Below are 15,807 nucleotides of genomic sequence, written 5' to 3' on the forward strand. Positions count from 1 at the left end.
AAATATCTAATTGAGCATAAATTATCACTATTAATAAGAGTGCATAAATCTCACCTTTCTTTGTAGTTAATAAAAATTTGATATAGGTTCTGATCATTTTTGTTTACAATGGAATCATTGATGTCCTGTGTTAGGTTCCTGTGGATTTTCACCAAATCCTTAAAAAAAGTAAATGGGGAGAAGAAAATGTTTTTGAAAACAGAACTTAAAGCTCTGAATACAAAAATGAATTATTTAATGTTAGATCCACTCATTTCAATAAATTGAAAAACAGGTAATTTGAGTACAACCTGGTTTGCCACAACTTCCCTATCATGCAACAAGAAAAACTCAACTCCAAGAACTACCTATTAGAGACTAATTTATTCTAGCTTAGAACATGCACTGTTAATTCATCTTCATTTTATAATAATTTTCAAATTAAGCAAGTGAAGTAAATGCTTTAGTGACAAGATAAAGTAATGATTCACATCCCTGAGCTGTGAAAAATTAGTTTTGTACATTACATTGGTCAATTACTGATTTTCTAGTATTAACTGCAATCATAATGAGTTTCCTAATTCAGCAGGCAACTAATGGCTGACAGAAAGGCACAGCTATTGGAGAAAGATTTGCTCTCAGAGTACAGTTGCAACTCACCTTGTCTGTTCACTATCATACAAAAATCAGTAAGCAACTAAGGAAAATTACATCAGCCTTAATGCCATATAGATACTGCCAGAGGATTCACTAGAAATTAACTCAAAACAAGTTAAAATGTTTGGAAATCAAGAACTCTAAGCTGTGCACAGACTACTAACAAAACAAAACAAACAAAAAAAAAACCACCCAAAAAAAACCAATCAAAACCAAAAACAAACAACAAAAAAAAGATACATTGAAGATAGATTTGAAAATAGTGTTGGGACTGGCATTGTTTAATTTCTTTGCCATCAACATGGACAGTGGGATTGAGTGCGCCATCAGCAAGTTTGCCAGCATGGCATGGTCAACATGCTGAAGTGAAGGGATGCCATTTAGATGGCCTTTGACATGGGCCCATGCAAATCTTGAAGTTCAACAAGGCCAAGTGCAAGGTCCTGAACCTAGGTGAAGGCAATCCCAAGCACCCCTGAGAAGAGAGACTTGCGTGTGCTGGTCAGCAAGAAGGTTAACACGAGCTGGTATTGAGTGCTTGCAGCCCAGAAAGCCAGACATATACTGGGCTGTATCAAAAGACAGCATGACCAGCAGGTTGAGAAAGGAGATTCCCCACTCTCAATTCTGCACTTGTGAGACCCCATCTGGAACACTGCATCCCAGCTCCAGGGCCCCCAGCATAAGCAAATCCACATGAGGACCACATAGATAATCAGAGGGCTGAAGCACCTCTCCTATAAAGACAGGCTGAGAGAGTTAGGGTTGTTCATCATGGAGAAAAGAAGGCTCCAGAAACAACTTATTAACAGACTTTCAGGACGTAAACAGGTCCTACAAGAATACTGGAGAGGGACTTTTTATAAGGGCCTGTAGTGATAGGATTAGGGGAATGGTTTTAAACTTTAAACAGGGTAGATCTAGTTTATATATTAGGAAGAAATTCTTTACTGTGTGGGTGGTGAAGACACTGGAGCAGGTTGCCGAGAGAAGATATGGATGCCATAACTGGAAGTGGTCCAGGTCAGGTTGGACAGGGCTTTGAGCAACTTGGTCTAGTGGAAGGTACCCTTGCCCATAGCAGGGTAGTTGGACCTAGATGATCTTTAAGGCCCCTTCCAACCCAAACCATTCTATGATTCAATGATTAAGCTGGTGTGGCAGGGTGCTCTGCTCCTCCAGCCTGGCCTTTATTTCCCATATCTCTGTCCAAGTGAGAACCACCAGTGTGGTGGGTGGTGGAGTTGTCTGTTGGCTGAATCCAACCTGAAGTGGATTCAGGAGAGGAAGATAAGAAAATAGCCAAGGGCTAATCTGAGCAACATGCATGCCCCCTAACCATAGTCCTGGTCCAGTTCCAACTCAAGCCGAGTTTGGAAAAAAAACTAACTTCTGTAGTCAGCATGCAAATGTGGCTATGAGTCAACTATCTTACTCCATAAATAGTGGGCAGCCCAGGGCCTATTGAGCTCTCGTGCATGGCAGTGGGCAGCACGCCAGGATCTCCGCCTGAGCTAGGATGCCTCTCAATGCTACTCTTCAAGGTTGAGAGATTCCTTACCACAACAGATTATTGGTAAATGAATAATAGCATACTTAACTTTGAAATCTTAGCTCATATAAAGGATTGATTTTTGCATTTATAATCCATTAGACATAAAGTGTTGACCAAGTCTGGGACTAAGTCTGGATCCAGATACACCTAAACTACCCGCTGAGAAGTTTAACACACCAGAGGGTCCTTTTCAAACCTTGTGACTCAATGTGAGAGTCTCCCTGACATTTCTGTCTTACCCTGCCCTAGCTGCAGTAAAACAAATGTACCTTGCCATAAAATGTTGTTAAATCACTGTCCTATTAGCTATCAAACTTCGTTAAATTGCTGTTTTATATCAATAAACATATTGCTACTTCTCTCTTAAGAGCAAACTGTGTTGCTTCATCCACAACAGCTGGTTTCATGCAGTAAATGATATACTACAAAAATAATACACAATACTGAGTTGTGAGCTTCACTCATCAGAGGTGAGGGAGCAAAAACTTAAAACAGATCAAATTCAGCTGCTAGCAACTGTATGGCCATATCCTCAGAATCTTAAATTGCAGCAGAGGTATTAACATAGAAATGTTTCCCTACTAATATATGACAGAAGCACATTTTCTCAGAAACACACAGACTCAAGTAAGAAACATCCTTGAAAAACAGCTTAACGCTAAGGAGACAAGATGTCTTTTTGAGCTTCTGTTTCCAATTCAAAGTCAAGCTTTAAATTTAACTGATATTAACATCTGTCACGGTTTGAGCCCAACTGGCAAGTAAGTACCACACAGCTGCTTACCCACTCCCCCACCCCTCCTCAGTGGGATGGAGAAGAGAATAGGCAAAAAGGCAAAAACCAACATGTTGGGATAAGAACAGTTTAATAAATGAAATAAAAGGTAATTTTTATTACCATTATTACTAAGAAGATATGATGATGGGGGAATAAATATCCCCCTTTATCCCCCACTGGCAGAACATGGGACACTGGAAAGTCATTGAATTAGGGTAAGCACTACTTAGCAACAACTAAAACATAGGTGTGTTGTCAATATTATTCAGACTAAAACCAAAACACAGCACTGTACCAGCTACTAGGGAAAAAAAACCTAGCTCTGTCTATATAGTGAATATAGCATCACCCTAAGCACTGATCCTTCACCAAAACCCTTTAACAAAGACAAATTCATCCTATTCTGAGAACACTGCACTTGCTTTCCATGTCACAGTTTGCTGCAGAGATCTGTGTAACAGCTGGTTTTAGTCTAAAACAAGCTTCCACTGCCCTCCAGCCTTCCTGCTGAGGAATTGCTGCAGAGACAAGGTCTGAGCAGACAAAGCTTTTGCACATATTTTTAGCTTAGGTGAATTCTGTCTTTCTTTCACTGTTTTTAGATGTCTATGAAGTATTACTGGAATCAGAGATAAGCACCATCTCGTGACAGCAGAATACTGACTGCTGATAGAGAAAAGCAAAGTAAAACAACGGACATAATTTATAACGTGACTTCCTACTTTCAAACAAACAGGTCTTGTTCTGTTTACTCCTCTTACCTGATCCCCCTACATTTCTTTAATGAGTAGTGACCAGGCCAACCCCCGAGTTTGTGCTTGAAGTGCATAAGCCCTTTTTATGCCCCTGTGCAGTGTTTGACATTGGCTGGCTTTAGGTCTTTCAATGGACCTAAGTCAACAAGCCTGGGCCCACAGAGGCTTAGGAAAGAGGTTTACAGTAACTTATGTAGGGCACATCATGGCCTTATTTGCAAAGAATAAGAAACATTTATGTAGGACAGAATATAAATACGTTTTCAAAAGCAAAGAGATCTTTACAGGCAGCTGACATACTTCAAGAAGTAAGGTCAAGTTAGGTTAGTGATATCTGGCAATATTTTGGACTAATACTTAAATAGAAAGGAATTACAGCAACTGAGATTCAGAGTGAAAACTTTAATAGCAAGAGCAATATGGCCACACTCTAGGGACTCTTTCTTTACAGTGTGCCTCATAAAAGAAGATCTTTTCATTTGTCTGTTGAGAGAGGCTTCAGACCATGTCTGATGTGTTTCTCTGAAGCCAAATAAAGACAGCTACTGAATATTTACACCAACTAAAAATACATGTAAATTGTCATACTATTATTTTTAGGCCAAAAATAGATGGAACAAACTAATAATCACAGAAACCTTTCTGTTTTCAGTCAAGAATAAAAAAATAGCATGTATATTCTTTTTTTATCAACTACCTTAATATCTACATAAATACATTGTGCACCATATTTCAAACAATAATTTTGTGCAGTAATGTACAACACAAATGTACCAAATCCATTAAACATGCAATTACTTACAGGAATATTGATGAAAACAGTATCAAACTCTGATGCAGACAGAAACCTTTTCAGTGGCACCATGAAAAACTGCAAGAAAAAGTTTTTATATATCAACTATGACACATTTTCTAGACTGTTATAAAAATACATAAGTTAAAATTCTATAAGTAGCATCTTACCTTCTCTATAGATTCCAGAGTTTCAGTGTATTTCTCTTCAGTTTGCTTTATTTCAGCAAGGCAACAGCTTCTTATGTCATTTTCAGTATATTTCTGCAATTACAAGAGAGTCAAGTTTAAGTCATTAACAGGCACCTAATGGATAACAAATGTATTTATTTGTTTAGAATTAAGCAATTAGGATAACTGCTTCCTGAAATTCTCAGTACTGCAGCCTCCAAATATGACAGCAATAACCAAGATTATTTTAATGTGAAATGAGCTGATGACTTTAAGAGTTTTACTAAAATTCAGCATTAAAGGAATATTATGAACAGTTCATGCTTAGACATAAAACACTGAACTCTCTGCATGTGCTTTGGAAGCTAGAAATACAAAATCACATTTAATTTACATCCAGACTGAAAAATCTTACTTAAAATACTCAGCAGTTAATAATTCCATTAAACTTAATGGCACTACATCATCTAAGTAACGTTCAATGCCATAAATATTGGATTCAGTCTAATCCTTGCATTTGTTTACAGTTTTCCCTTGTGGTTCTCAAGGGGAGCTTTCTCTTCAGACACAATATATGTCCTTCAGTCAGGAAGTTCATTGACCTCTAAGTTCAGCTCTTACATATGTATGCGTGGGTCTTCAATGAGATCCTGGGATATTTCCATGTAAATCACCAGATTCTGAGTTAATTGAAATCATTATCAGCACAGGACTCTAAAAATAGGTTACAAGCACTCTTGCCAAAGATCAGATTTACAGTCACAGCTTCAATAACTTGCAAATCTGCCTTCAAGTAAGAGTAAATACCTGGAAGAAGGTACACAAGCACTGTGTCAAGCAAGGATTAAAACATCTGGAGACATACAGGTCAGCTTGGAGACCAGACACAGTAGGTAGCTCTTACAATTAAAAGCAATAATCGACGCAAAATGTCTTCTCCATGCAAAAGCAGTGGCTTAATAAGCAAAGTACTGCTACATCCTTTCTCATACTTTTTTTTTGCTCATACTTTTTTCTGCTGTTTTGACATATCTCCTTTATCCTTCTCTCTGTATATCCCCATGTGACTCTACAAGCAGCTTCTGCAACTGGAATATGGCTTCTCACTCGTATCTACCGTGTCCTGTGTTATCTCAGAAATTCCTCTTCAAAACACAAATTTTCATTATTGAATGAAATAATTATTAACACAGTTTTTCATTTGCCCACATCAAACATTAAAGTGCCATTCTTAAGAGCTGCAGACAGAAGTAAACATTTTGCAAAAATACAGTCTGTCATTACGAGTAGCAATGTACTTTGTGAGTATCATCTGATGATCAGCCTCATCTCATGATCTATCATTTATTCCCAAATTCCTTGGCAGGGGGAAGCAGGCACTGTCCCGGTTAACTACAGCTAATTATTATCTTGATAACATACTAGAATTTTACATCACTCAGGCTTCTCGTTATTTTTCACCTTTACCTTTGTGAGCCCAGTACTGTTCAAAGTGCTTGCAGTATTTGCACCAAGTTGTTGTACCCAATAGGAGTTCACACCAATTTGTAAAAAGTGGGGTTTTGTTTTGGTTTTGTTTTGTTTTTGTTTGTTTTTGCTTGGGCTGATGCCAACCTTACGAAGTTCAACCATGACAAGTGCAAGGTCCTACACCTGGGTCGGAGCAATCCCAGGCACAGCTACAGACTGGGCAAAGAAGAGATTCAGAGCGGCCCTGCAGAGAAGGACTTGGGGGTGCTGGTCGATGAGAAAATGAACATGAGCCGGCTTCAGTGTGCGCTCGCAGCCCAGAAAGCCAACCGTATCCTGGGCTGCATCAAAAGTAGTGTGACCAGCAGGTCGAAGGAGGTGATCCTGCCCCTCTACTCTGCTCTTGTGAGACCTCACCTGGAGTATTGTGTGCAGTTCTGGTGTCCTCAACATAAAAAGGACATGGAACTGCTGGAACAAGTCCAGAGGAGGGCCACGAGGATGATCAGGGGACTGGAGCACCTCCCGTATGAAGACAGGCTGAGGAAGTTGGGGCTGTTCAGCCTGGAGAAGAGAAGACTGCGTGGAGACCTCATAGCAGCCTTCCAGTATCTGAAGGGGGCCTATAGGGATGCTGGGGAGGGACTCTTAATCAGGGACTGTAGTGACAGGACAAGGGGTAACGGGTTAAAACTTAAACAGGGGAAGTTTAGATTGGATATAAGGAAGAAATTCTTTACTTGTAAGGGTGGTGAGACACTGGAATCGGTCGCCCAGAGAGGTTGTGAGTGCTCCATCCCTGGCGGTGTTCAAGGCCAGGTTGGATGAAGCCTTGTGTGGGATGGTTTAGTGTGAGGTGTCCCTGCCCATGGCAGGGGGTTTGGAACTAGATGATCTTGAGGTCCTTTCCAACCCTAACTATTCTATGATTCTATGATTCATCAACTCTCAAATCAGCAATGTAAACAAATTGTTGGAATTCCATTTATAACAATTCCCTTCAGTTTTGTGCTCACCTAACCCAAACAAATCATTCACAGAGGCACTTTTGGCAGAAATTTACATATCCATTTCCTAGCTTTACCACAAACTTCCAGAATTTAAGTGCAGCAAATAAAAGGAGAGAGGAAATAAGAAATAATGTAGGAATACCAGCACAAGCAAGAAAAATTGCCTTGGAAGGTCAGGTACTGCTAGAGATAATTTAGTGCAACAGCTTACTTCAGAAAATAATGACAGTAAATCAAAGATGAGGAGACGCAAAGCATTCTGGCTGCTATTGGAGACTCTGAAAAGTATTTGGTGGTTCTAAAAATCTACTTGGAGGTTGTCCTGTGCTAATGTTTACATGTACAAGGAATTCTGACGTAGGGTTCAAATCAAAGTACTGCACAAAATAGTCATGTTAGCATGCAGTGTATTTATAAACCTGAGAGGAAATTATCACAAACCAGAAATAATTACCACATTCAAGAAAGCTGTCACAGCAAAATAATTGTAATCTCTCCATTCATTACATGTTGTGGAAAAATATTTTGCTGTACTGATGTTTTCAATTTTCATTTATTTTCTATGAGAAACAAATGCAAGTCTGTTCAATCTGAAGTATCTAGGCTAAGATGCAACTAAAATTAGAATGTGAGAGTTTCAATCACCATATTAATCATTTGCTAAAAACACAGATATGCAAGAGTGACATTTACAACAGGAAAGAATCAGAGAAAGTTTACATGCTACCAAACTGCCAGAGATTACTAACTGCTACAGTTGAAGAAAAAAAAAAGCCACCCACACTCATTATGTGAAACCCCAAACTTAACGTATTTTGAGTTTCAGTATAAAATAAAAACTCAAAACAAGATCACAATAAAGATTTCCCACAATTCACTTTTTCCAAGACATCCTGCCTGCAAGTGAATGCAACTTTGCTTAGTTATAAAAAAGTGGGGTTTTCTAACTCTTTCTTTTTTGGCTTTCACTGAATAACCTAAACATTAGAGGGTAAATAAAATTATGCAAAATGTGAAAAACTAACATAGCTTTCTGCTTATCTTAACACTGATTTGCATGCATTACCTGCAAGATTTTGTACTAGAAGAAAAACAGGCTTGAAAACAGTACTGTTATACTCAAAACAATAATGATTAAAACAAGGCAGTAACCTTCCCAAGGACAAAATAATGGTAACTCTGGGGAATTGCCATAAAAACTAAGAATACAAATCACATTAGCTGTTGTCTTTCATTTAAAAAATGACATTTCTTTCAAAAAATTACCATAGTTAACAATCAACCCTTTGCCAAAACAGACTGCAAAGTCTTACACAGGAGATTATGCACTGAACAGGACAGCTCTGGATGAAACTGAGTGTGAGCGAAGCTTCAGTGAAAAAAGCTATATAGAGACAATTTCACAAAGACTAACTTTGAAAAATAAGTGTTATTGTTCAAAAACAGATAGGAACTGGAAAACATACTGGTTGCTGTGCTGCTTCATCTTTCATTAGGTCTTCATAAACCTCCCCACCTTCATCTTCTCCATAGACACAATCATACAACTCTTCATCTTCATCAACACCAGTTTCACTGAAAGTTAAAAGACAAAACAAAAAGAAGCTATGAAGCACAGGTAAATTACCATCAGCTCTGCAAGGGACCATTCCTCAGGGGAAAAGATTTCTACAATAACCAAACGGATCAACCCACAGAACTATCTAATGAAAAGAACTCATTATGGAAATTAAGTAATTTTCTTTCTTCAACACATTTAAAAAAAAAAAAACCAGTAACTGTACTAAATCAACACAACACTGAAGACTGCATGAATTCAGAATCATATGGACACTAAACCAGGCACTGAAAGCAGCTTTTGAGGACAGTTTGGTCACAAGATACCATCCAGCTTTCTTCCATCCGTTTCCCCACCACATCCAGTGAAGAGAAGCTGCCTTTCCTTATTGCCTGGCATCCTACTGCACTAGGATGTGAGACATTCGTAGGTATTTCTCTCCCGCCTAAAAAAGGAATTATCTAGGGTAAAATACATTAAACTATTTTGATAACCTCATAGCAACCTTCAGCTACCCAACAATGAAAAAAGCAACGTTTCGAACTAAAAAAAAAAAAAAAAAAAAAAAATCAGACAGTTCAACAAAACAAAGTGTGCACAAGTGTCCTACTATTATCCAGTCAACAGAAACACCTCAGCATAAAGTCAGCACCTAACTCTACATCAGCTTCGTAAGGGTAAGTCCTACTGGAGTTTTGCTTACTTTACACTAAGACAGTACCAAGCGCACAATACCTCTTCTCACCCACATTTGTTAGGGTATGTCTACAAAAGAACTCTAAAAGATATTTAAAGTAGTCTGCCATCATAATACAGGAACTTGATCAGATGTGCTGATAACTGAGATTTTTACTGTTGGAAGAAAACGCTGAAATACTTTAGAGTAAAAAACAAAGAGAGGATCTGTCCACCAGCCTAGGAAGGACAGCCATTTCTATATGTAGATCATCAGTACTGAAGAGCAAGACGTAGAAGCTCTACTGGCAGAGACTGATGATTTCAAAGAAAGCAAAATTAATTAGAATTGCTACCAACACAGTTGCCACATGGACTATTTGGAAATGCCAGACAAAAAAACCTACGTTTATAATCAGGATTATATACAAAAGCCAAGTGATTCTTTTTATTTCTTATTAAATATATTTTGTTTCTTTTGCTCTTTTTAAGTCAAGGACATTAGAAGGATAAAGCAAACAAGCATTAGAAGTTTCAGTAGATGGAATGATTAAAAACATATATTTGGGGGTTTCAACAGAAGACACAAATTGCTCACATCCCTTCCTTTTCCAACAGATACCATGCCCCAGGACAGCTAGAAAGCTCAGGTGCTTCAGGTTAGTCCAGCATTTGAGTGACACATTGCACTTTACCACCTATGCTCCAGGGAACAAAAGCTGGCAAAAAGGCAAAGACTGAAACATTTAACTACTACAGCTCTTTGTGACAGAAAGCTTTAAATTTATTCTTGGTGTTAAGACACCATTTAAACTCAGGGACAATTACTTCCAGTCAAATCTGTACTAATTCAGAGAAAATAAAATATGTGGGCCATTTGCATCATTCACTGACACTTCTATTTCTTTTGAAAAGAGTACTTCTTGAATTGCTTCCTCCACAAATAAGACAGCATCTAACTACCAAATTTCATTGACTAATATTTGTAATTTGACACAAAAAAAAACTATGAATCTCAATTTGTTTGGTATGACTTCTTACCTTTTCTTTTTTTTAATGAAAGACTGACTCCCAGCACTGAATTTGTATACCTATTCAAGGACTAATAGAAATATTATTTTCAAACAGTGCTAATGACAATACACCTAAGACATAAGAACACCACCTCTAGCCCACGTAGGTGTCAGCAGTCTATTACTCCTACCTTCTACTCACTCACCTACACAAAGGAAAAAGCAGTTATCTATGAAACAGCCAGTAAACTGCAGGAGATAAGGATAAACTCTGCAGGGAAGGCAGTAAATTGAGCAGTGCCAGCCATGGTGGGGTTTTCCTTCTTTGTAGGCAGTAAAGAAACAAATCCCACTGCGTGAACAGCAGCTACTTGATCACATCACAGCAAGTGACATACAATGTGGCCAGAGCTAAGGTAGAGCCAAGTGAGAGCTAGTGAGTTGAGCTTTGGGACAGTGAGCTCTGATCTCTGGTCTAGTCCAACATGATTCCTAATGGGTCTTGAGAGATCCTAGCCATAGCATGCAAAAGCAGTTCTCCCAAACAGTTTTATGCCCAGATGTATTTATCTCCCCTGTCTGCAAAATAAAGCTGCAGTTTATCATTCTCTACTACGTAATATGTCCATGTCTATCTAACTTGTATCTCAAAGCCAACATGAAAATTGGCAATAATTAATAACGCTGCAAGCACTTACCCAGAGTGGTAAATACACTCATACAAAGAATTTAATTGACTTTAGGAAAAAACCCTCTTGAATTATGATCCCAATATACATTTTCTTTGCAAGTTCTAGACAATTTCCTTGGGTCCCTTACAACTCATATTGTAATTCTATGAAAGCATTCTTACAGTTCAGGCAATTTAAGAACACATTCATTGCCTACTTTGCTACCAACACCTCAATGAAACATGCTTCCTTACATATGTAAATGGATTACAATCAGATAAGCTTCCTTAATTGTTGTTCCAGGTCAGCATAATGGCTAACAAAATCTTTTAAAATCAAATAAACATCCCATTCTTATTAAAACCATGCGTTCCATAACATTATATAGATAATAACATGCAACTGAAGGCCAACATCTTCAACTAAATATTTACAACATACTCTATTAAATCAGGAAGACATTTGTAGATATCTTCGTCATCAACACTTTCTTCTGTAGGGAATGGCCTATAAAAAGAAATATAGCATGAATTATATACAGCACTAGTCTAGTCTTGCTTGGTTTCTAAACTTTCCACACAGATTGATGTATGTTAATGTAGTTGTATGTTCCTCTCCCTCTCTGATTAACAGTATATGTGTTTTTAGACATATATATGAATTAATACTTAATGTAAATTAAAAAAAGAAACTAGACAGTAGTGTTGTAAAGCATCACTAATACACATCATTGTCAGTTTTTCAACTAGAATATTAGTTACTCTTTTTAGCACAGGACATGTATTACAGGACTGACTAGGGAATTTTGTCCATTTTAAAAACCATTGGTTCATTCACATATAATAAGATTGCCAAATCAAACCATTCAAAAAGATGGAGAACACCAAAGCATCAAGTCCTTCACGTTCTCCCACATCCCACAAATACAATTCACAAGGTTAGGTTTGGTTGGGATACGTTGGTTTCTTTCTGAAGATATGAATCTCACAAACTTGGCCGCTCCACTGATTTTTAGAAGACAGAAGGAAGAGAAAGCCCATTTCTACTTACATACGTCAGCACTGCATCAGCCTGACTTATGATCAATGTGTCACGATTATCATACAACTTATGTAATACTGTTTGTTCACTTCATGCTTCAGTACAAGAAGTAAACGTAGTTCAGGCACTTCAGTACGCATATCAGAGGTAGAAAACACCTTCTGGGCTCCTCAGAGGTCCGAAGCCTTAGCTAACCAGAAAAGTTCTTATTGGGGAACACTGCCTGCACTGCCTCTAACAATTTTTCTGAGGAGCATCATCCAAGAAGCATTTTTCCCACCATTCCCTAGGGCAATAACATACCTTATTCCTGTGCCTAACGCAATAGGAGTGCGAGAAAGTTTTGAAAGTGTTTCTATCACCTGGAGAAGAAGGAAACAGAAGACATGATTAGTTGTAGAACAGAAGCAATAAAACCTTTTGGTCTCAATTTTTTGATTATCAACAACAGCGTTTCACACCAAACTATATAAAACAGACACAGAATATGGCTGTGTCAAAAACTGAGTGCACTGAATTTTCACATATTTCCAATGATCTGATCATCAGTGTTTTTGTACTGGGTGATGCGATGGAAGCATTAAGAGAGGAAAAGGGAAATTCTCTTATTTATAAGTTTCAGCATAATTAAAAGCCAATTTATGCAGATTTTAAACCAGATATTTTTGTCACAAATCAAACATACAATTTTCAACTGGAGATGGATGGAACTGTAATAAAATTTTATCTTACAGATTGTTCTGAAGATTTCTTTTTTTATTGTACCTCCAGAAAGAAAATCCGAAAGTATTAATTTTAGGCTTTTCCAAACAATAGCCAGAAGAGGGAGCCAAATGTCAAATCACAGAAAGCTACCTCTCCAGGACCGCCTGCCAAAGAAAGGCAATGTCTGATTAACCAGTTAAAAGAAGCTGCCCATTTGAGCCCATAAGCTTTGCATGTTTTTAGAGGGCAGCAGTAGTCTGGAAGACCTTATTTTAAGAAAACACCTGTTTTAAGTGCTCAAGGTTATACAGAAGAGAGGGAGAACATTAGGGAGGGTATAATACATGTACATACGATCACACATATGGAGTTAATTTTGCCATCAGCTATAGTAATATAAGACCAATTCGTACGAGTATTTTCTATTCATTTGAGTACTACCATATAGTCAAGTCTTATTTGCTAGAAAGAGAAGAAGTGTTAAAATTACACCCCGTCTGAATTCCATATTCCCAATTACAAGGTTCCCATGAACTCCACAGAAGTTTCAGACTGGGTCTTCACAACTTAAAATCCATATTAAGCTGAAGTGAGATCTCATTTCAGTAGTATCAAAATTCATTATAGAAATTCTATATTCCGTGGGAATTTGGGAATAACCTCTGCAATTCAAAATGTTTATTTTTCAAGTTCTAATGAGAAGACTAACGTGACCATAAAACACAGAGTTAACAGTACGTCTCTCAAAGGAAGGACAATGAAATTCTTACACAGGAGAATGACAAAGTAAAAACTACAGAGACTAATTGCCAACTAGAGAGCTTAAACTAAAGTTACAAAGTCTCTAAAGTGAACCAGACTTCATGCAAATAAGGAAAGAAAATCAGAATGAACTAAGTTTTACTGCTTCTGTGAAAGGAACATTTTAAGTTTATGTAAGCTGCTGTAAAAGTTATTGTCACACAAAATCTGGTTTTGCCTTACAGAAAATTCAAATAATAAAAGCAAATGAATATGCTATGAGCATAATCAAAGTTGCAGACACATCAATTTCCCATGAACAGAACTGCAAAACAGCCTAGAATAAGTTTCAGAAATTGTGAATAAAAGATGATAGTATAAACCATAAAATTAAAAAATATTTTGTGTAGTCAAAAGGTCAAAAAGTGGAAAAAAATACTCCTGTAAAGAGCCTTGCTTTTGCAGGGGAGTTCTGGTTTCTGCACCAGAAAAGAACTTGCCTCTGCACACCTGCAAGAATCCCAGTGCAGGACTGCAAGGACTGCTAAACTGCATGAGACAAGTATGGGAAGTTAGCTGAAAATTCAGTAGCTAGCAAAAAAAATTATCTGTCCTGACATACGGGTGAAAACTGATTGGCAAAATCATAGGAGAAGACGTTTAATGATTATTGCAACAGACATGGGCAAGTCTGGTGAACTAAACATCCCCTTCTTGTTCCAACATGTTACTTTCCAGCACACAGAAAATCTTTTGCAAACTATTCCGCCCACACAAACCCTTTTCCTTAGAAGGATTCGCACTTGTCTAGAACAATCAAACCCAGTAGAAGTATTTCTTACTCTTCACATGCTTCAAGATAACACAAAAAATGTTCTTTACAAAAAAACAGAATATAATATTAATTTTAGGAAGATGACTTAGCAATGTACCTCTAAACTACATGTTACAGCTACAATTTGAATACAAACAAAAGCAAGGCTTATAAATTAAAAAGAATACAAAAACCATCAGAAACTGATATGACAGCTTCAGGGACGGGGGGTGGATGGGACCCCACACACAGAGGAAGACAGAGAAGTGTTTATGAGAGCATGCATACACAGAAAGAGAAAGCAACTATAGGACTAGAGACAACAGAAGACTACTACCCCAACTAGAAGGAAGTGCAGCAGGAGGGCCAGGAGACCTCCTTGGATGGATAAGGAGCTGCTGAGAAAAAATCGAAGGAAAAAAGAGGCTTATATAAAATGGAAGCAAGGACAGGTGGCCTGGGAAGAGTACAGGGATGTTGTCCGGGAAGCTAGGGACCAGGTTAGGAAGGCTAAGGCCCAGTTAGAATTAAACTTGGCCACGGATGTTAAGGATAACAGGAAGGGATTCTGTAAGTATGTAGTGAATAAAAAACAGACTAGGGACAACGTAGGCCTCCTCTGGAAGCTATCGGGAGAACTGGCTACAGAAGATTTGGAGAAGGCTGAGGTTCTGAATGACTTCTCTGCCTCGGTCTTCACTGGCAAAGGCTCTGACTGCACCACCCAAGTCTTGCAAGGCAGATGCAGGGACTGTGAGAATGAAGACTTTGGGCCCACTGTAGGAGAGGATCCGGTTCGAGACCATCTTAAAAACTTGAACGTGCACAAGTCCATGGGACCTGGTGAAATCCATCCACGGGTCCTGAAAGAGCTGTCGAATGAAGTTGCTAAGCCACTGGCCATCATATTTGAAAAATCATGGCAGTCAGGTGAAGTTCCTGACGACTGGAAAAAGGGAAATATAACCCCCATTTTCAAGAAGGGGAAAATGGAATACCCGGGGAATTACAGACCAGTCAGTCTCACCTCTGTGCCCAGCAAAATCTTGGAGCAGATTCTCCTTGAAGGCATGCTAAGGCACATGAAAAACAACAAGGTGCTTGGTGACAGCCAGCATGGCTTCACTAAGGGGAAATCCTGCCTGACCAATTTGGTGGCCTTCTATGATGGGGCTACAGAACTGATGGACAGGGGTAGAGCAGCTGATGTCATCTACCTGGACTTGTGCAAAGCGTTTGACACTGTCCCACACGACACCCTTGTCTCTAAATTGGAGAGATATCTATTTGATGGATGGACCACTTGGTGGATAAAGAACTGGCTGGATGGCCGCATGCAAACAGTTGCAGTCAATGGCTCAATGTCCAGCTGGAGACCAGTAACGAGTGGTGTCCATCAGGGATCGGTGTTGGGATCGGTCT

The 15,807-nt window shown here is 38.4% G+C and overlaps 1 protein-coding gene across 2 annotated transcripts in view; it reads right to left on the bottom strand.

Annotated features, from left to right (window-relative positions):
* VAV3 (vav guanine nucleotide exchange factor 3) overlaps positions 1 to 15,807 on the bottom strand; it is a 161,637-nt gene that overhangs the window by 87,647 nt on the left and 58,183 nt on the right. For both annotated transcript variants that reach the window (XM_065675231.1, XM_065675230.1), the window contains exons 3-8: positions 12,429 to 12,487; positions 11,526 to 11,591; positions 8,634 to 8,742; positions 4,688 to 4,780; positions 4,527 to 4,595; positions 55 to 158 (exon numbers count right to left, since the gene is read on the bottom strand). In XM_065675231.1, the coding sequence (XP_065531303.1) occupies positions 55 to 158; positions 4,527 to 4,595; positions 4,688 to 4,780; positions 8,634 to 8,742; positions 11,526 to 11,591; positions 12,429 to 12,487 (500 nt within the window). The remainder of the gene's footprint in view (positions 1 to 54; positions 159 to 4,526; positions 4,596 to 4,687; positions 4,781 to 8,633; positions 8,743 to 11,525; positions 11,592 to 12,428; positions 12,488 to 15,807) is intronic.

The sequence above is a fragment of the Lathamus discolor genome, chromosome 3 (assembly GCF_037157495.1).
Source record: "Lathamus discolor isolate bLatDis1 chromosome 3, bLatDis1.hap1, whole genome shotgun sequence".
In the NCBI taxonomy this organism is placed as follows: Eukaryota; Metazoa; Chordata; class Aves; order Psittaciformes; family Psittacidae; genus Lathamus; species Lathamus discolor.